This window comes from Amblyomma maculatum, chromosome 2, assembly GCF_055883805.1.
Source record: "Amblyomma maculatum isolate TAMU_Amacu chromosome 2, ASM5588380v1, whole genome shotgun sequence".
Classification (NCBI taxonomy): domain Eukaryota; kingdom Metazoa; phylum Arthropoda; class Arachnida; order Ixodida; family Ixodidae; genus Amblyomma; species Amblyomma maculatum.
Window position 1 is genome coordinate 15377143 of NC_139345.1, and position 22171 is coordinate 15399313.

The 22171-nt window shown below is 43.6% G+C and overlaps 2 protein-coding genes across 2 annotated transcripts; one reads left to right on the forward strand and one right to left on the reverse strand.

Moving 5' to 3' along the window:
• The first annotated feature begins 73 nt into the window (after positions 1-73).
• LOC146198016 (mite group 2 allergen-like Ixo r 2) lies at positions 74-2368 on the forward strand. The gene is made up of 3 exons (XM_084593337.1): positions 74-691; positions 1412-1593; positions 2166-2368. The coding sequence occupies exons 1-3, from the start codon at positions 613-615 to the stop codon at positions 2250-2252; spliced, it is 348 nt and encodes a 115-aa protein (XP_084449463.1). The 5' UTR covers positions 74-612; the 3' UTR covers positions 2253-2368.
• A 3180-nt stretch (positions 2369-5548) lies between these two features.
• On the reverse strand, positions 5549-22164 carry LOC146198017 (uncharacterized). Its single transcript, XM_084593335.1, has 5 exons — positions 20296-22164; positions 16896-17098; positions 10989-11136; positions 9916-10128; positions 5549-8017 (listed from the first exon to the last, which is right to left on the reverse strand). Exons 1-5 carry the CDS (start codon positions 22042-22044, stop codon positions 7667-7669), a joined length of 2664 nt encoding a protein of 887 aa, XP_084449461.1. The 5' UTR covers positions 22045-22164; the 3' UTR covers positions 5549-7666.
• Between the last annotated feature and the right edge of the window lie 7 nt (positions 22165-22171).

Sequence of the window (22171 nt, forward strand, 5' to 3'; positions counted from 1 at the left end):
TACTACATCGCGCCGACCGTAGCCCAGCGACATATCCGCTTCAGTAACTGTTCAGGTGTGGTCTAAAGGGAGCTACGTACCGGCACGGTAGTGAGGCCTGCGTATAATTTAGACCACCTGGGGCTCTTTAACGTAAACTGACATCGCACAGTGCACGGGCGTCTTGCGTGTCGCCTTCACCGAAACGCTGCCGCAGCAGTCTGCAAATTCACTGTTTCAGCTACTTGGTTTACCTCGACCAGCTGCAGTGTGACCTGCGGTGCTAGCTTTATCGCTTGCTGAAATGGCACGCTTATTCATTTACGAGCTTATGACATGACTGAGATTGCGTGAGACCGATCATGCGCGGCACATAGAGATAGGTAGAAAACATTTACTGATTGACCCTAGTACCAGATTGCCTCTAGAACCCATTTTGTCAGTGTTTCCTGAAGACATATGTGCATGTACACATTAAGGGGTCATTCTCACATAAAGTATGTGAGCAGTTTTAGCAGAGCTTCTCCCAACTGCTTCCACAGCCCACGGAAACTGACATATTCACCTGTATTGCATATACGGTGCACGACTATCACTTGATCGAAAGAGGGTGGCGAAGCCATCCGGTCCCTCATGGTGAGCCCGTGCAACAGTGACCCGTGCGTTGTACCAGCCGGTTCCAGCATCAACATTTACTTCGAGCTACTCTCCAGTGAGTTGGTTAGCCAGTCACATTCAAAACTAGCTTTGATCAGCATTGCTCGCCGACAACCATACACATTTGCTGCATGCTGTACTGATCAAACAATCTAGCTGCTGGAGAAAGTAACAGTTAACCATGAGATTAACTAGAAAATGAATTAGTTTAGTGAACATGGCAACATATTTCATAAAGTTTCTATTGGTGAAACAGAACATGAAAAATGAGGCATTAGAGATTGCACCAGTTAGTATTATGCAATAGCATACATATAATCTCGTTCTGCTGAAAAGCCACCGCCGTAAATGGTAGCCGTAAAACCAGGGTGAATGTGTGCGATGGGAAAGCGTTAATGGCTCCCGCTTTCCAGCTAGTGTTTCAATTCCTCACAGAACGGAACAGCTTAAGGGAAGGTTAAACATACTCCTAATTTTATGTCATAACCAGTAGAGCCACAGCTGGCCACGAGCCCTACCAGCACATTAATTGAGTTTAACATCCAAATGTGTGGCTCATGTTGAGGGATGCTATATTGGAAGGCTCCAGATGATTCCACCAGGGGCTGTTTAACCCGTACTGACATTGCACAGTACACGGGTGCCTTGCGTTTCACCTTTATTAAAATACGACCAGGACAGAAACCTTTGAAAAAAAAAATGTTTATTTTCTCTAGCGGCCTATAACTGCGTGGAAAAGAATGTTAAGTATATGTTTGTTGCACATATATTTCAGACCAGAACAGCTCCTTCGTGCATCTGGACCCTCGCGTGCGTCTGCTTGGCCTCGAGTTGCCCATCCCGGGCATCGAGAAGGATGCTTGCAAGCTTATGGCCGCCAGCACCGCTTGCCCAGTGTCCGAGGGCCAGCTAATTCGTGGCACCGTGCCTGTGCATGTGTACAGCTTCTTGCCACCGGTAAGCCCATTGCACCCCTGCATACACATCAAAGGAGCTGGACTCAATCCTCGAGCCCTCCTCCTCCCACTAAATCTTGCTAGGAATACCCTGGCTCAAGCATACTAATTTGGCTCAGATGGTTAGCTTACTTTTCATGAAACAGTGCAGCTGACAGGGTAGAAAAGGTACTCACATGTGCATCCTACATGCATGCGCAAGCTGAAGACGTAAAGGTGTGTGTGACACTATAGCTGCAATTACAAATGAAAATGCACCTATGCTTTTGGATAGCATAAATATAATCTTATAAATCCCTCAAAAGTGCCACACACAGAAATATGGCGAGTGCTAGCAGTTTTTCCAGAGCAGTACAGGCACTTGCTGTAAGAAATGGATTTAATGACAACCTCAATCTTAGCTACTTCACTGGAATGTCAATTCGGCACTTAAATAAACAAGTGTTCACAGCTGCAATCTGACACAAGCAGATAAGTTATGTTCTTGTTACCCTGATAGTGCCCACTACAGTGTGATAGAAAGCATGTGATGAGTACTGCATGCAGAATGAACATCACTGTTGTCATCTGCAGGTCATGGCGGTGACAGTTTGGCGTGTTTACGGCACGAAGGGTCTCATGGCATGTGGGACCACCACTGTGACTATATCAAGACCATGAGCATCTAATAGGCCAGATCAAATTGCCCATGGGTAAATGAAATTGCATCCAAAGGACAATGTCTTGACTGTCAAGGTGTATTATGTTGCATAATAAACACTCTTTACTCATCTATTTACCTGACTGCCTACAGAAGTGAGGCAGCAGGCAAGAAGTGACAGTGCCCTAAGTCATCAGCCAAGTGAACCACGCCAGTAGAGTACAAGGAGGACACAGGCAATAGCAGAAAACTATAGAAACCTAATGACATTACCTTCTAAGAGTGTTGGAGAAGGTAAATATGTAGCATTTCTGAAGTCATTGAGACAGGAAAGCAGCATCAAATGCTACAATGGGACGATGCATCACACCTATTTTAGTACATCAAAAGTACAACTTGATGTTGTACTCCAAATTTTCCCTTCAGAATATGATTACGTATTGCCCTTTTTTTTACATGGCATACACAAAGAATTGTACAAAAACAAGCATACTCAAAGTGAATGCATGCAATAGTGTGTGGCTCCAAGTATAAGACAAGTCCTTAATGCTCTGGTTAGCGTTTTGATCAGTTATAACAATTTAGGCAGGGGCTGAAGCAATTAGGTGATACATATAAGAGCACAATGCAATGATAGAAAAGGATGGTTTATGAGCAGATTCATCTATTTTATTAACACTGCTTATCATACCCGAAAATGAAAAATGAAAAAAAAAAAAAAAAAAAACACGAACGAACTAGCGAACACCTTGGTACTCTAATCACATTTTCTACTGATTCTGTGTGCACAATGTCTAATAATTAAATGCAAGTGAACAATTGACTTTCATAGCTGGGCAGCAGCAAATATCAAAACAAGCTTCACACCACACTTATACTATTGATATAAGAATGTGAAAATGCAGTGTGTATTGAATTGAAATCAAATACCAAAATATGGCAAAAACAACCACATTCAATTTGAACCATGCAGGTTGCACACAAAGTGCTCACAAAGCTTTCATAGATTAGAGAAAAGGACTTGATTCAATATAGATACCAGCAGTAATGTGGGCCCTGCATAACTAGGGCACAGAGAGCATATACGAACTGCAAAGCAATCATTGCCTCAGTGAGAAGAGTGGCAATATACCCGTCACATGCAGTGCTAGATGGGAACGCAGCCTCTCCACAGTTATTAACAGTACCCCTATGTCTGCAATTGTTCGGAGCACTGCATTTGGAAGAAATACATGTAATAGTTACTTTAGAACACTTAGTACCTTTCGTTTGCTGAAGATATCGCCCATCTAAGCAACCTAAGGGATGAATTGCAGTGCATGACTGCGGGCATCAAAAGGCAAAGAAAGAAAGAAAAAAACAATGCTAGAGTTAACAAATAATGTGAAAAACAATAACAATTTGAGGTGATGTTCAAGGGTGCAAAAATAGAACAAGGTGTATAGTAATGCTCTGCAAGTAATGAGAAGGTACAGCGAAACCCAATCATGAGAAAAGAATTATGAGGACAATAAGAATGGATGCTCTTGATTTATAATGGACATATAAGTAACACTCTCTCAGATGGAAAGTTACTGACATACTGCACTGCTATACTCCTGAAACTTGGAGGGCAATTAAAAAGCTTAGAATACTAACACTAAAAACAATGTAGCAGCTGATGAAAAGATGAAAGGTGAACACTGACAATCCATAAGAACCATGGATTAGAGAATGCAAGTTTTGATAACAGAAATTTCAAAGAAGGAATGAAACTATGGAGGATGTGCTTTGAACAGAATGGATATAAATGGTAGTCTCTCAAAATGGGAGAGGCTTATGCAGGGTGATAGGGTTAGAAAGTTTGTTGAAAATGAGTGGCTGCATTTAGTGAGAGACAGCAGTAATTTGAAATCACTGGAACAGGCCTTTGTGAAACACTGAGCTCTACTTGGCTGATGTCGACTGAGAAAATCATTAATAAATATGAAAAGACAACCTGTACTTCACTGCATGCATAAATCTTTGGCGTAACATTAAATTTAGATAGAAGTGTAAAAAGTATGCGCACTGCAATGTCTTTTAGTGAATGCCAGAACACACATTACTTGATTGTGAAATCTTTAGGGACCGCCCCATAAGCCCTAACCACTGGGGCTTTCAATGTAGTACGTATTGGAGCACCTAGCCCCACCTAGCAGAGAGTATGACAACTGTACTTTAGTTTCCACGTGGGTAGAATTTTTTTTTTTTGACAAGCAACAATGTAGTGAAAAATAATTTGGAATGGGGTGGTCTCAAATGTTAACAAAAACGGCATCGCACATGTGTCAGGTCACACCATTAATTTTGCACCATTAATGCAATTCTGCTGCTTCTACTGTAGATTTTTTTTATGAAAGCAATAGCGAAAAGTCCAAAGACAACTTCCCGAGCTCTGACTTTAGATCTGATGATGAAAAAATAAAATACCAGCCAAAAAAAAAGCATACTTTCATGGGCAGTTACACATGCTCAGTCTGTTTTCCCACTGTTTTATTTCTATTCACTGTGACTTTATCAACCAATGCGAGGGTTTTGGCAACAAGGAAAGCTTCAGCATACGAGGTCGCTTCTCCATGATATTAACAAGTATGAATGAAGTTTTTTAAGCCACTTCGGGTGGGGTACAGCACCTAGGCTTCAAAAAACAGCTTTTAGAGTAAATTGTCAATTTCGATGGTAAACTAGATCGCATTGCACCGCCCTCTAAAAAATATGGCTAAAGAAATGCCGGCCATAAGCCACAAAAAAGTTCGAAAACAACAATTGTAAGCTGTGTTATGAGCAGGGGAAGGCACAGTTGAAAACAAGCATTTTAAGCAATTTATCAACCCTGCTATGAGAACAGCGCACCTTCAAAATAGATTCAATACATCACAAACTAGTTCCTTGGCAATTTGGCTTTACAGCATTTTATTGCTGTAGGTGGGAGAATGGGTACATCAGGCTCTGAACAATCACTATGGTAACTCAATGGTGACCACTGCTCCCAAACAGCAGTAAAAAAATAAATCTGCAGATGCACACAAATTTTTACAGCTGGTAGAAGAGACAGTGTAGCTTATGTTTTATATTCTGAATTATTTTTACTGTTTTATTTTGATATTCATGCCAATTTTTTACTTTTTGGCTGTTTCTTCAGCAAGTCTGCAGAGTGAGATTTTTCTTTTGTGTCATGTATGAAAATAAATAAATATTGAGTGCATTCAAAAGAACACCTAAATAGCTGAATTTACGTATACATTATAGCAGAATTGTGTAAATATTTCATTTAAAAGAACATTTATTCCAGGACTTCTCATATTTGCCTGTTTTATTCTACAGTCCTGGGGTAACACACAATAAGTACAGTAACTCTGTGCAATACTGTGGACACAAAGACTGCCATGTCACCTAGCTCGCATGCAGTGGCAGTATTGAGTATGTATGACAATAACGGAGATGCACAGATTTTCCTAAACTACATTTCACAGTGCTAGGGTGGTTTAGGTAAAATAACATGAATAAATGAACTAAATAGAACTGGTAATATCTATCATGTTTCTGAAGCCAACCATAGTTTTTGCTTGTAGTAGCACTGTCGGTGGCATTGCCGCTACAAATAGACCAGCGTCTTCGGCCTCGTGATTTCTTTTACCTTGATAGCACTCATTCGATTGTCAAAGCTCAGCAAAAAAAATTTGAGGGACACTTAAGCTTTGCCTTTAAGGGCACGGTGCAATAGTGTTAATTGCTCTCATCAGCAGCTCCCCCTGTGGTTCCTTGTTTGCGTTCATGTAGTCTGTGCTCACTTAATAACCAATCGCTTAATTTGTGCCTCTAATATATCACACATTCTTATTTGCTTACTGTCCTAAGCTACCACATTATCCACCTACCACCACCAGATGTTGATATATAAAGCCCTGCTTTATATAAGCCATACAAACATGCCTGAATAGCCTAGGAGAAGCGTACCTGACAAGACATCCAACAGCCCTGTAAAGTTTATTCACATTGCAACCTTCCACTTCAAAGGAGCAACCAAAGTTGGCAGCTCCTTGGCCATGTAACCTGCCTACTACCACATGCAAGATCGATGCCTGTGATTTTGCTCTCACAACGCCGACAATGCTAGATTTTCTGCACAGTGGAGCCTTTAATGGTGTTGTGTGCTTGTGCTTCACTGGTAGCCATAGCAACTGTGGAGCCTATGCTAAGTTTAACCTATCCATGGGTTAAAGATCTACAGCTATCGAAAGTATTCCACAGCTCTTCACTACGGCACATATTCTGTCACTTCCACCTTCATTCCTTCTCCCACAGTGCCGTTGAGGTGTCCACTGATAACTGAGACAGAGAATGCACCTTTCTTTCTTTTCCTCAAAACCACCCAATTTTCATTTTGGGGAAGGCATACTTTTCAAACTCTGTGCCAGCCTTTCAATGCGAAGTCATGCCAAACAGTGCTTTTGCGCATATTAATTTGCTTAAGCAGAGTTAAACCTCCGGAAATGTTTTACTAAGCATTTCAAAAGTGGATTATGTAGAATTAGCGCTGCGGCACAGTTATGACATGTAGCATATTCACCGAGATGCTCCAGGGGGCTACCTCATTAGGCACAACAAAAGGACACAGCATGGTGCTACTATCCACTCATACCAGACTTTTCTGACAAATTTGGAATATACATTCCTGCTCAAACTAAGAGTTCTGCCTTTGTTACAGCCACCAAGAGATGAAATCTACCAAAATATGTCAATTTGTCTTATTCATCTCTGGCAGTAGAATCCCTGTCACAAAATAGCCTCCAAACTGGCTAGCAGACATATGCTAAGTGGCAAGCGAAATGTATGACACCATCCGGAATGCTGCCGGAAGAACAGTTGCATCACAATCCTGATACCAGATGGGAAATCTGGCGCCACAGGGAGGTTCATTAGTGACGCTGTACGAGCAAATTCAGCGCCAGAGGGGATATAGTGGGGGGCTCTTCCACATGGGCATCTGTTGTGCATACTGGCGTCCCACTCGCCGCTTTGGTGGCTAAAGAACAGCTGTTGTGAGGCTATTTTTATAGGTACCACCATGTGACTACAACAATGCTGACAGATGGATTTTCATGTAATGGGGCTGGAAGGCTTTAGTTTTAAAAAGCTTTACAAGACCCCTCAGAATCACTTGCATCCTCATGATCGCGAAAGAGTTAATGTGTGTTGTGTGAGATTGTCCCTTGGAGCAGAGCCATGTTTGCCGCTTGTCCCAGTACACAATTTCAAGAAGATTCCATCCAAGCCAAAGAAAAAATAAACGACAACAGCAACACATGTATACCTCAAACAAAAGACATATGAGAACAAGCACAAGTTTATAATGAATATTCGTCCACGAGCAAAATGGACAAATGTCAAGCTGAAGGTATGTCGAGGGTGGTCAACTGATGGTATAACATTCAACTGTTGCGTCACTAACAAATTCAACATTTGATATGTCCATTATTTCCACAGTCTGCTCGACAATATTCCCCGCTAATGAATCTTCCATAATCTCAGCATGTGCATCGTCATCGGTCATCATGGTGGCTCCGTCAAGACTTGCAACTGCTTGGTTTTGTTCAGCCACAGTCGTTTCTTGAGCCGCAGCGTCCACAATCTGCATCACGTTCAACACCATGTCATCACCAGTCTCTGCTGACACCACAGGCACAGTGGTGTTTTCAATGTAGACTGGTTTGGCGCGTCCCTTGCGTGATGATGTATTCACAACGCCAACAACTTTGTGCACCTGCAAGACAACACGGGTGAGCAAAGTTACACAAAACGCTCATTGATTGAGCCTTTCTCGAGTTGCCAACGCTAGAGGCACAAGTTGCATATGCGTTTCGGTGACTGAGTAAAGCCCCTTTAAAACTCAATGTGAGTGCTGCCACAATAGCACGGCAGAAAAGTAATAATTTTTCAGTAAAAGGAAGGGTAATTGAAAAGTAGAGTTCGGTCAAAACCCTTATCCATTTCTCAGCTACTAATGATACAACTGGAGATGAGCGCATAACAGAAATCCTCCAGCAAAACCAGTCCACCCCTGTACTACCATGACTGCATTCTTCAAGGCCTGCTACATGTCTGTGCTCATCTGCATGCTTACATGAGCACATAATGGCATGGTATACAGGATTTAATGTCCCAAAGCAACATGGGCTAGGAGTGAGGCTGCAGTGGAGGGCTCAGAATAATTTCGAACGCATGGGATTCTTGACTTGCACCAGCATCACAAAGTAAGCGAGCACCTTGCATTCCACTTCCAATGAAACTCTGCCACCGTGGCTGGGATCAAATTCGCGTCCTCAAGCTCAGTTAGCCAAGTGCTTTAATCACTAAGGCATCACATGGCAGGGTATACTATTAGCACAACAGCAACAGGTTTAGGAAATCGCTGAAACAGGAATAAGAATGAATTGAATGGACCCAATCACACGAAGAGCCAAAGGGAAAAAGTGTGATTGCTCTCCACTAGAAGCTTCATCCGTGACCTGAGTCCAAATGCTGAAAGACTACAATAAGGATGAATAAAGAGGAAATCCTAGGCACTAAGAAGCCATGGCTAGGAGTCAATAACTCTGTTTATGTTGACAGTTAAACAGTGTACTTATATGCCCTTTATACTGATAGAAGGACCCCCCCCACTTCCTTGCACAGACATGTGATGAACACATGCACACAAAGAAAGATTAACAATATGCCATTTCTTCGACATGTAGCAGCATGTGCGCTTCTACAAGCTGTAAAATAGCTGTGTTTTGCCGCCAATCTACAGGCTCCAAATCTGTGCAAGTAGGCTTTAAAAGAGTAGCAAAGCTGCCCCTACACGACACCAGAGCATCTGCAGAGGACGCAAACACAAGTGCTGGTAGTGAGCCCATCCTCCACAAAGGTTCCCAGGGGTAGGGAGTGCCAGCAGTAAGAATAAAATACAGCACAGGGAGAATAGCTGATAAGGCTTTAAAGAAACATGCTACAAGCAAGCTAGGGAATATGCACTGCTGAATTATTCAAAGCACGCAACAGCGAGGTGCCTTTTATTCACTATGGCTAGCTTATGTTTGACTCTTGTTTGGCAAAATTCCACTTATGTATTCTGTGATGAGCAGAAAAACAGCTACAGCCCATCATTGCAGAAACTAAATGAAAGCATATGAGCCAATTGCAATGGTTGGCTTATAGTTACGTAATGCTGCACAAACATGAAAAAAATCCTAAGCCATGTTATGTATGACATCATTTTTATGCCTGTCTTGGAACACCTATGGCTGAATTTGTTCACTGCACAAATGCATGCAGACAGGAAGTTTATAGTTTAGAGTCAGGACATCTTTATAAAACAACATCGCCAGCCTTAGTGATGAACAGATTTTTAGTTTTCTTGTTACAATAACCCCAGTTTTAGAAAGTAATTTAAAGGAATCCCTAAAGGTGGAGTAAATATGCAGTTAAATATGAACAGCAATACTCTTCGAAAAGCTGCATAGCTTTTGTTTGCAGCCATATGACCGCATTTGAGTTGGATAGCAATTAGTGATTCCTCCCGTATGACCTCAGTTCCGATCAATTTTATTCCACAATCAGCAACCATATAATGATTAAAAAGCAGGAGATAACAAAAGGTGCTGGGAGGTCAGGACACACCTGCATGAGATGCTTGGCTAGCTTTCTCCGCACAACGAAGCCCCGAGAGCAGATGGGGCAGGAGACGGCATAGTTCTTGGTGTGCATGTTCACGGTGTGATACTTGAGGTTGGTGGGGTTGCGGAAGGTCATGCCACAGTGCTGACACAGGTAGGGGCGTTCGTTTGTATGCAGGCGCAGGTGCATGGCCAGTACATTGCTCCGCCCGAACACCTGTAAACATATGCGCAACACAATGTTGAAAACTCAGGATGGCTTTGGAGCTGATGAAATTCAAAACAGGCACTGATGGAATCCTGTGTGTTGTCTGGGCAATGTGAAATAAAGAAATAAGAAAAAAAAAAAAAAAAAAAATGTGCGTGGGCAAGACAGAATGTGAGGGAAATCAGAAATCTGTTCACTCGTCAACAATACATACAATACATATTCTATTTTCTCTTTCTGCATTTCAGAGCGAGGCTTTAGCTATAACGTACTGTAAACTGCTTTCAAAACATGTCTTCTCACACTGCTTGTGGCCACTATGGCGGGCAATCGCATATTACTTGACAGACATGGGTGTGCTGCCTGTTACCTTTTTTTGCTGAGCACATAACCAGACATAATGATGATGATTGAGGAGCAGAAGGAGCGCACTTCCCTGTGTTAACTGTCTGACAGCATAGTCCTTTAATTGCACAGCAGGTAAGCAGCACATACGAGCTCAGTCTCACATTTTTCTTCATCTATGTCTACTTTTCAAGCAGCCTGATACCAAAAGAATTTCACTAGATTTGATCCTTATTGGTAAATGCCACTACCATCTCTTCCATCATCAGCTCCTTTATAACCGATCAGCCCAACAAGCAGCCACTTGTTTTCCTTTCCTGTTCTCTAAACATGCTGGTATGTTTATGCTGCTGATCAAAAGTGAGCAGTAAAAATTAAGCAACCTCTTTTGTTTTGACACAGTTGAGTGACTGACTGCAACAGTTTACTGTTTGTACACGAGTTGTCTCGCTCCCGGTGGGATGCACTAGGTGAGCACTGCTCTCTCAAGACAGTGGAAAATACTGCATGACACAGCTTCTCACCTTTCCGCAGTAATCGCACTCAAAAAGGCGTCCTTCAGTGCGTCCAGTGTGCTTCTCCAGCTTGTGCACCGACAGGCCACTTTGGTAACGGAACGCAGAGCCACATATGTCGCATACGTGAGACTTGAGCAACACTCGGGGGTGGTACCTGCAAGCAGAATGCAAGTCCAATTAGCGAGTTGCAAGTGCTTAGAATTCGTGATGGCCAGCCACGACTCTGTACTTCCTCAAACGTCTGTGCTTACAACTGTGTAACGTTCAGTTGAACAAACGCCAAAAATGACCTTATGAAAGAAGAAGCAGAAAGTTGGTCCAAAGCAAGAGGTTACTGCATTATAATCACAAAGAGGCCACTCTCACTGAAGCTGGAACTTTTATGAACTAGATAAAAGACCAAATAACGAAACACAGGAATTGCCGCCACTAGCTTGTTCTGCAAGTAAACTGCAACGTGTCACCATGGCTTTTCAGGCATGGGTCCCAGAAAATAAGCTACGCTATTGTTCATTTGGAATGGCAAAAGGTGCTGTCCTTTTAGATGTAGACTTCATGAGTTTCAATTAAATGGCGGAAAAATTTTAAAAGAAAATTTTTCATAAAATATGAATTATTTTTTTTTACTGCCGGACAAACGCTAACATATCCAGAGAGGTGGGAGTGGTAGTGATTCATTAAAAAAAATCAAAAGGAAAAGAATTTTGCCAACCGCAGAAATTGCTATCCAATATCTTAAGCACCCAAGCTGCAGCTAGTGGAAATAAAAAGGGGCAGGGAGAAAATGGCAAGGAGAAGTAAAGAAGGGAAAAATTGGAAGAAAGGACAAGGGGAGGTTTGTCCACTTATTCACAAAAGGTGAAAGGTAAAAATGTTTGCATTGCTCACGCTCTAGGGCTCAAGCGCTGTGCAAAAGTAACTGTGTGAGGGTGGCCACTGCAGTTATTTACACAAGATAAAGACAGGCTTAGGTTTATAGTGTTTAATGTCCCAAAAAGGCTCAAGCTATGAGAATATGAAAGAGCACTGGACAAGGGTTGAGGGGGAGCCTCAATTCGCAAGCCGAGACAATATTTCAACTAGAGGCCTTGTCTTCGTCGGGGCAGCGCGGTGATCACTGGCAGGGGATTAAATATGCTTTTGCTTCCAAAGGAGAAAAAACAGGGATGGGGGAGGGAAGGGGCGAAAGAAGCAAGGCAAGGAGTAAAAAAAATGTTTCCTTCAAGATGAATTTGAGCCTGGAACCAGTGATCCCGTGGCCTGAAAGAAAAAATAAAAAGCGGCAGCAGGAAAAACTACAATGCAAGGTGGATGATGAATCAGCAACTAAAGCAGGTTCGATGCTGATATGCCTTTCTTGAAAAGAGACAGGCATTCCAAAGGGTCCTGGTAAAGAATACATCTGCGGGCTATGAGAGGCGCATAAGATAAAAATAGGCTGTACACACATAGCCATGTGCACATAGCATCTTGTGGCGCAGTGATCGCGTGCGTGTGACACTGCACAAGCTGCTGAGGTGGGGCACGTGGCTGCACAGCATCCTGAAGCAGTACACATGGAGTATTCCTGTCACGCATGCACTACCTGGCAAAGAGCAAGCGGGACATCAAGCCCATCTGCCCAATGGATGTACGAAGACTTCCCATTGTTCTGCCACAAGTATGTGTATGAGAAAGATCCAGAAACGACTAAACATTGGCCAGAACTGCACTCGGAGTCCCTTTGCGAGGTATAACAATGCCCACAAAAGGGATAAGAACAGACATGCACAGCCCTGGTGAGAAGTGGCGTGACCTTGCTGAGATAGTTTAATCCCAATTTTCAGTAGGACACAGGAATACCATTGGCATCTGCCCAGAGCTTAATGCAAACAACTGCACCAACAACAGATGCTGGCATTGGGATCCAGCATGCAAGCCACTCTAGCCATAAGAGGTTGGTGGTAATGTTTGCTACACTCCCATCTAAATTTTAGGCACCACTCACGCACAATGTGAACTTGAAATGCATTGCAGCACGTCATGAGTGCTTTTAATTAAAAGCTAATCTGCTTTGGTGATGCATGCACTACTTTTTGTTCGTACGTATTTCAATGTTGGTGGACAAAAAGAAAGCTTAACTAACTGCTTTCTTTAGTGAAGGTAATTCGTAAGAAGTCTTCCTCTCTCAACCCGTAGCTGTGCTAGCCAAGTCAAGGTACCTAAGTTTTATCGTCACCCGTGCCGATGCACATTTTCTTCACCTACATTCAAGCTAGGATACCACAAATTTGTATTTGTTCCTTTCCCAAATCTCTTCGTAATGCTTTTATAATCATCGCCCTCTACAATGCGTGTCCTTCAAACATAAAGAATGCAGAGCCCTTGCTTTGACTTTATGGGGTGCGCGAGGTATTTGAGGACACTATTCCCTATTTCCATACTCATCAGCAATCTCACCACATCTATCTTGACATGAAGTTCTTGTTTATTGACACTTTATCATTCATACTGTGCAGTCTGTTCCAAAATGAAAGTATGCAGGTTGACACAGGATATGAAACGCCATGCAGTCCTGGTTTCTCTGGCCATAAACCAGAGAACTTGGAAACTGCCACCTTTCTGAAGTAGTGAAGTCTTTTGTTTAGAAGCTACAAAAAGACTGATGTGCTCTGGCGGTGGCTTGGTATCTGATGATGAAAAGGAAAAAGCACAGTCAGGGATCTAATGTCGTCAGAGCATGTGTTTTTTCTCCAGTGGCTGCAAGTCACCGTGAGTGATGACCCAGGAAAGTTAAGGAGGGCCACTGCAAAGGAGTTCCAAGTTACAGAGTCAAATGTCAGGCTTGCTATTCACAGGGACATGATGTACAATTCCTATGTCATGAGGAGGGGACTATTCATGCCTGATAGCACTCAGGAGAATAGTCTATTCCGGGCAGTGTTACTAGAACCAGCTTCAGTTCAAAAACTCCGGAGAAGCGCGTGGCCCCGCCACTCCCTTACGCAGCGAGTCGCACTGCAATCGAACCAAGCTTCATCGCGCTGGCTCATTTGCCGGCGGCTGCAGGCGTTTCAGTGGCGTGCGCATGAGCTCAAAGTGCTGACTTGACATCGCAGAACCTATAGCGGCTCCAGAAATATGAGGAATTTAGTATTCCTATTCCCTTTATTTTATTTTTCATAGTTCACTGAGTTGAGTAACAGATTCCATTCATGTGGGTGGTGTAATGTGCTAAGTTACCACTGCACCTAATAACAGTGGTGAGAAGGATAGGAAATGAACCACTTTATTATCGAGTTCATCTTAAAATCGTGCGTGTGTAAGAGGAGCCCTTTTAGTGCTTGAAGGTCCCTGTCCAAGATAATATGCACAGTCAGCCAATGGACGACTAAAGCGCGCGCCCAAAGATCTGGGCCATGCTGACGAGGCCCGTTGTTTTCAGAAAATTCTGGGAAAAAAAAAAAAAAAAAGCAGTGCGCAGTGTGAAGAACTTAGCATGATAGTTTGAAAAGAAAAATAAGACGTACGCAGCATAGTCTTCTATGTTTGACTACGCCTCCATTCCTCTCCAAGTTGCTGCGCTTTCTGTTTACAGCAAAATGCAATACCAACTTACCTGGCAGCATGTGTAGTGCAATTAGTGCACTAAGAATTAGTGTAGTGCAATCGTACTTGATAGAAGCCGTCTAAAGATATATGATTTGATGTTGTAGTATAATGTTTGCATTTAATCACAATTAGCTAATTAAGATAACCAATAAAGAAGTGGTTATATTCATCATAAGCTATCAAATGATATAGTATTTGATGCTGTAGCTTGAAGTTCAACTTTTAATCATGGATAACGAATCAATGACAACTCAATAAGTCCTTCAGTTAGTCCAGCAAAAGTATACTTTACAAAGCAATCCAACAATATAATACTTATTGAGGTAGCGTTCAATACATTCACAGTTAACTAATTAACGGGTAACAAAGGAGAACTACAATTATTCCAGTGCAATCATATCAACATACGATACACAGCCACTGCAGACATATTCTGTAATACATTCCGTACACAGCGGGTTAGAAACAAGTAATACTGCTCATTAAAATTGCCCATATTGACAATATGCATGCATGCTCATTTCATTTCAGATTACTAACCGATACCTGGATAGTCTCTATTGATTCTACCAAACTACATGGCCGGCAGGCCCTCGTGCTGCTATTTTGATCACTATTCCAAGTGCCAAGTTTGGCGGGGAAAAATTGCAAAGCCCGTTCTCGAAGCGTTTTAACACACAGACAACTTGTCTTAAATAAAATGTGCGCACACAGCCAAGCAAGCGTGTGGCGTTTGATTGTTCGCACAAGTCGCGCAAAATATACCAAAAACGTATTGTCTTCTCTGTTGGTGAAAACCAATCAAACATTCCATGCGTGCTGCTGCAAGGTTTTACATTAGCTTCTAACCGTTTTGTGAATACTAATTAGGTCGCAGCTACTGAAAAAAACAAAAAAACAATGCTCACATTGTTGCTTCAGACAAATTTATACTTCCGAAAAGTTGTCCTTGGCCCATCACACGCTAGCTTTTGCTACTGCTCCAAGGAGTCAGTCAGGAGCCGGTTTTGACCGCCACGCCACCTACCCCGGAAAGCGGCCGGGCGCGTACAGCGGAGCCGGGGAGTTTTCAAACTGAAGCTGGTTCTAGTAATATTCGTTCCGAGTCCAAGTGCTTGCTAGGAAAGATAAAAAAAGCCGAAAAAGACTGGAATGCTGTTTTTCCTTTGTTTTCTTTTTTTTTTTTTCGTTTAGGTGAAAAGAACCTTGTGCAAGACCAAAAGTTCATCGCCGTCGTGGTTTTGCGTGAGCGTTGATGATATGCCTACAGCTATGCACACAAAATTTCCATTGTTTGTGATGGTATTAGCCATTATCAGCAACGAGGGGGACGTCATAGCATGATACAATTTTGCAAAAGGACTCCGCATTAATGCTGCTGTGTATATGGAGGTGCTTAAAGCCCTGGACAGAGACTGTTTCGAAAGGAAGACCTTTTGTCTTTCAGCAAGATCAGTCTCCTGTCCACACTGCCTGCGTGATACCCAGAAGTAGCTGGCCAACAACTTCCACGACCACATCAGTCCAAACTTGTGGCCTCTTAGGTCTCCAGATTTAAATTCACTCGACTACTATCTCTGGGGCATCACTGAGACAGAGGCCAACAAACAATCACATAACAAAAGACTCGCTGAAGGCAGCCACTGATGACTTCACATCTCTAAGGACTGCCTGACCCGAGCATGTGGTCATTTCTGAAGCCAAACTGAATTGGTTACTGTTGCCAATGGCAGATTCATTGAGCAATTCTGGCAATAAACAGTACAGCAGCAGTTCTGAAAGTTCGGTGGAAATACATAAATTTTTACCAGAGTAATGAAATAGAACAGCGCAAGGAACGGGACGAAACATGAAGGAAAAGAAACACGGACACGGGCGCTGACTAACAACAGTTGTTAGTCAGCGCCCGTGTCCGTGTTTCTTTTTCGTTGTGTTTCGTCCCGTTCCTCGCACTGTTCTATTTCATTATGCAGTACCAACTAGCCTGGCATCTTGCATTTCTGAACTTCATTTTACTAGAGATATGGCCCTTTACCCGAAGTCAATACTGTGTTCTCAAATAGCTCGCGCATTCGGTATGTATATAAATACCAAGGTGTTTGATTCTGGGCCACCCTGAATAGCTTGTTTTGCATTGCATCAAAGTTCCAAATCTCACAAAAGTGAGAACAACGCTTTTCCCCTACGTTCCGAAACCTATGACTTCCACAGATGGTACAAATGCCTCATTACATGAGCAAAGCCCTTGGGTTCTGCTTTCGATAAACACCGTAGCTCTACAAGTATTCGCACACCCTTATCAAGCAGTGATGCTATGCTCACTTGCGAACATGTGTCACCCTCTGGCCAATGTTGCAGAAGCGCTGGTGGCAGAGGCGGCACTCATAGGCAAGGTCCAGGGCATGCCGCTTCTGGCTGTGCTCGAGCAGTGCCTCGGCACTCTCGAAGTGGTGGCCACACTCAGTGCATGGATGAGACTGACCAGTATGATGCAATTGAAGATGCGTGTCAAACTCCAGCTGATCCTGCACGTGAGATAAGGACCAGGTGGATGTTTCCATGCACTTTGTTGCCAACTACACTCGAGATGCACGTGCCTAAACTTAACCACTGCACAATCGCTAGCATGTTCATCTGATTCTGGGAACCATTAGTAAAAAACAGGAAGAGAAAAAAAAAAAAATAACGGGGCATAGTTGTGCATAAAGCCAGTCCACTGAGGAACATCTCATTTTGCAGAAGCCTGCTGGGAATACCACGGGGAACTGGAAGCACAAGTATAGCCGAGTGTGAAGTGAATGCACTCATTCTGATCATAAGCATACAGAAAGATTGGGCACGAGACAGGAGTCCTGCCATAGAACTAGAAAATTTTGAATAGCCTTTCTCTGTGCGTAAAAAAAAGTAAACAATAAAAGAGACAAACATTTCCTAACGATAGGATGTCTTAGATAACAAACATTGTTTATTCGCCTCCAAAGCTAGATTTTATAATTTTTTTATTATTGAGAAGTAAGTTTTAAGCCAGACAGTTGCAGTAGGCTAACCTTCTTAACACACATCCAACGCACTGAGTGTAACAGGAACAGTTTTACATTCTAATGTTGCACAGCAGTTCAACAAATGGATTTCTGCATCACTGAAGCCCAGGTGAACACTGCGGAAACAGTTGGTCAAATCTGCCAGACAACAGCGCATAGTGTTGGCAACCCTGTTACTGCTTCTACTCCGCTGCCCCTCAATCACAGCCGCTCGTGTGGTCTTTTCCGCAGGCGACTTTTACGCAAGCGGCCCCGCCGCATCTGTTTTAATATGGCACCCTGCCCAATTGCTTGCAAGACGCCGTACTACGGCACAAAATAAAGCGATGAAGGGGAGACTTGTTTCTTCAAGGGCTGTTTGCAAGCATGGAAACCATTAAAAATAGATCAATCACCATTAAAATCATGCTGTGGTAGTGTGTTGTCACCGCAATTTTCGTCCAACCAGCTAACAATCTAAACACTGCAGACAGACGCTGTTTGTGTTTAGTTCTCGCTGTCCAAGACTGTCATACTGAGGAAACACCCAAGCAACCTGCTTTGCTTCTCAGCTGTTTGTGCAGTGAGACAAGCTGTTTGGGAACACGTTTCCAGCTCGGCAGCGAACATGTTTTGTTCATGCCACTGTTGTGTTTCCATAGTTTGAACCAGATCTGAGTGTCATGTTTTTACAGCCTCAGCATCACATGCACAGAACAGGGAAAAACAAATATACCCCAGTATGTTATACCCATGCTGACCGTTCACAAGGCATATATATAAACTCAAGGTAGGCAGTGAATATCTGAAAAATACTCAGGCAGTCTAGAGATGTACTGTGGTGATCAGGTGGGAATGATCAGCACCTTGATACAGAGTGACAAATGCCAAATGCCTTGCTTTATCTACAAGTCTTTGTAAGCTTTCCTGCATTGTCCTTTTAAACTGTTCCTCCAGCAATTCACTAATCTCTCTGCATGCTTTAAAAGTGCTCCTAAAAAAAAAGAAAAATCTTGCAGTGAAGCAAAGCAGCAATTAGGTCTAGTTGGTTGAACATTGTTGCACACTTTTGCCGCATGGTGAACATTTTGCTGCACGCTTGTCCTGTGTACAGCCTTTGTCAAAAGTGCAAAGTCCAGGGGGGTCTGCTTCTGAGCTGTGTAGTGGTGCTGATTTAGCATTAGTATAGGTACTTCCCACTGGAGAGGGTAGGACAAAAAATCTTCTTACCATCAAGAGATTCGCCACACTGGAAATGCATTACAAGCCACACGAAGTGACTCAGAAGCAGACCTCTGGGCTCTACACCTTTGACAAAGACTGTACATTGGTTGTCCTGCTTTTCCTTATATGTCCTTTTTTTTTTTTTTTTTTTCATTTAGAATGCAAGTTCTACAAAAATTACTTGCAGAGTTTCGCAGGTGCATGGTGAGTTGAGACACCATGGTAGGTTGCATCCTCACATACATCCTAACACTGAGTGGCGTGTACTTGTACTTCCTCTTCTCTCCCTTTTTTCATCCTTTCTCTCAAGGTGCAGCACAAGTTAATACAGCAAAAGATAGAGTTACCCAGCCTTCCCTGTATTTGCATTTTACTCCACCTTCTGAAAAAAAAAAAAAAGTAAAGCACCTCTTACGTAGCAGCTGCAACAAGAGTCCTGCGGAAGTTCGTAGTAGTTTATGGACCATGCCCTCTTTGCAGTCCTGGTTTTCCCCATAAGTTCACTCATGCTTCCAAGCTATGAAGCATTCGCTATCTGGGCATCATTTTACTAGCAATGGTGCCACAAGGTACACGGGTACATACATGTCTATCCCCCAATATGGCACAGTGTATCTACTTTGTGTTAACTAAGAGAGTGTGTGAAGATGCACCTTGTCTTTCATTGAATTAGCCATAAGTGTGATGTTCTCAGCAAATGGGAGGTGCAGAGTATGAAGCCTCAGTATTTGGAGCTGGGGCATGCTGTCACAGCCCCGGTCCACCACTCCCAATACAATAGAGGCAACAAAAACTGGTGGCAACAGTACCTGAATCTGGACTCAATTTTTCAATATGACATTTAACTCCATCAATATGCCGATGGCTGACCTTGACTCATTTATATTGGTTCTAAACTAGCTGGGAGGAAACCTAGAATTGTGCCAAGATACAATAAAGGAGGAAAGGAAAGACTAGGAAGAGAACATCATCATCAGTTGGCCGTATACCACAGTTTGTGATCAGTAAATGGTCACAGTTAGTGTCCAAAGTTCTCTCCTCTACGTCAAGTAAAAAAAGATGCGCTAGGCTGGGCATCATCGTGTTATTGGGCTAATAATGAACTTCAACCCATGTGCTCAAGCCCTGCTTAGCCTCTTGATGCAGGTGAAAAACAGCTTTTCCTTTCATTGTCAGAAACAAAGTTAGGAGCACTGCAGCTATAGCTAATCCGGTCGCTCTCTTTTAAGCTAACATGATGATGGGTATGCATATTTTTTTTTTTTTTTAACAACAAATATGAAGTATCACTCTTCTCCTCACAACACTGTTCACAAAATGCAGTTTTGAAGTCAAAACATGGTTTACCACTGAATGCTTAGACTCAAGTTACTTATTTACACAGGCAACAAGTGGTGCAAGGCAGTATGCTGCTTACATGGAATCAAAATATAGCGCAAAATATGCTAAGCTACTGTGAAACACAAAACGTATCTTGCCTGGAACAGCCTAGGACACTGCGGACAGTTCTGCTGGCCCTTAGGGTGGATGATATGCATGTGTCGGCTGAGCTCTTCTTTGGCTGCAAAACGCCGTGGGCAATCAGAACACTCGTAGGGGTAAACACCCGTATGGGACGCCCGGTGTCTCTCAAACCGGCCCAAGTTTTCAGTCTCAAAACTGCAATCCATACACTTGTGGACACGTTTGCCCTTTGGTGTGGCTACCACGTGTGCCTTGATCATATGGTCAGCTTTTTCCTTGACTGTAGAAAATTTGTGAGGGCAGAGCTCGCAACCATGCTCATGATCAAACAAATGGATGTTCTTCATGTGGCGGCTCACACTGAAGGTTGTCTGAAAGCACTTGCTACAAAATAGGCAGCGATACTTCCGTGCCAACTCTTTGTTGTGGCGGTTAAGGTGCTTGATAAGAGCCACATTTGTTGTAATTCCTTCGCCGCAGAGCTCACATACATGCCGTACAGCCCTCGGGTGACGTTTTATGTGCTCCTTGAGCGTGCGGTTGTTCTTGAAGTCTTTCTTGCACAAAGGACACTGTACAGGATCCCCTGATCTGGATGATGGCTGTGGTCTTCGTGGTATAGCTTTCCCGTCAGGCCCGTGGCTCTTAACGTGTTCCTTGTGAAGAGTGAAGTCAAGCGAGAGGTGTCCGCATGGCTCGCAGGTGTAGATAACTTTCTCCGTGTGTGCCTCCTGAATGTGCTGACAGAGGTTGCTGGCCTCAGACGTGGTGAAGTCACACAGCTGACACGCAACCGTCTGCCTCTGCTGCCTGGCGACTGGGCACTTGATCTCGTGCACTGCCAACAGGTCGGCGCTAAAAAAGGCACTCGTGCAGTACGAGCAACGGTAAGGCGCGCGGTCGAGGTGATCACTCTGCATGTGTTTGTCCAGATCTTGCTCGCTGCGGAACTTCATAGATGAACAGTACTTGCATTGCAGCGGGCCCCCGTGGTATATGCGTACGTGAATCCGGAGAAGACCGTCAGCTGGAAACTGCTTACTGCACTCTGTGCATTTGTACACAGCCTTCTTCTTTGACCGAGGCCCTTTGGGTATAATTTTGTCGCGTGTAGCGGTACTCTTCCCTGCTGATGAAGCTCTTTCCGGGGCACGGGGAGCGGCGGGAGCGACTTCATGGCGCTTGACGTGATTCAGTGCTTGTTCCTTGTTTTTCGTCTGAAACTGGCAGACAGCACAGACGTATGTAGTCGGTGGCGGGAAGAGAGATCGTGGCGATTTCTTTTCGGTCTCGGTGTGCGCCACAGTTTCCAGCACGGTGTCCTCTTGCGCGACATAATCATCGTGGACAGCCTCGACAATGTCGTCCGCGGTATCTTCGTTAGAAACATGATGTGTTTCAACAATCGCCGGTGGAATCGGTTGTGACACTGACGGCTCTTCATCCGGTGCGGCGACTGTCGCTGCTCTCTCGCTAAACGCAATTCCCGCACCGCGGGCCGCTGCTTTCAGAAAACACAGCGGGTGCCCATCGTCCTCGTGAAATGCGCAAATCGTGATGTTGTCCTCCAGGTACCGCTGGTCGAGAACACTTGCGCTCTGCCTGACGACGGGAACACACTCGCGTTCGTTCACGAACGCAAACCTGGAGGAAGCGCGTAGTAAATTGAGCTGCACGCTTCCCCCTTTTGGAACGCCATCCGGAAACACAAGGTCCACGCATGTTGGATGCATATCCAAATTTACGCTCACTTGGATAGTCATGTTTGAAACACTCGCGCATTCGCTCTGTTCGTATGCAACACGGCACCGCGAACACGCGTCTACATCCCCGCACGCATTGTGCTGTGCACTACCGAACCGTTTTCTCCACCACCTTTTACCCCGCTGC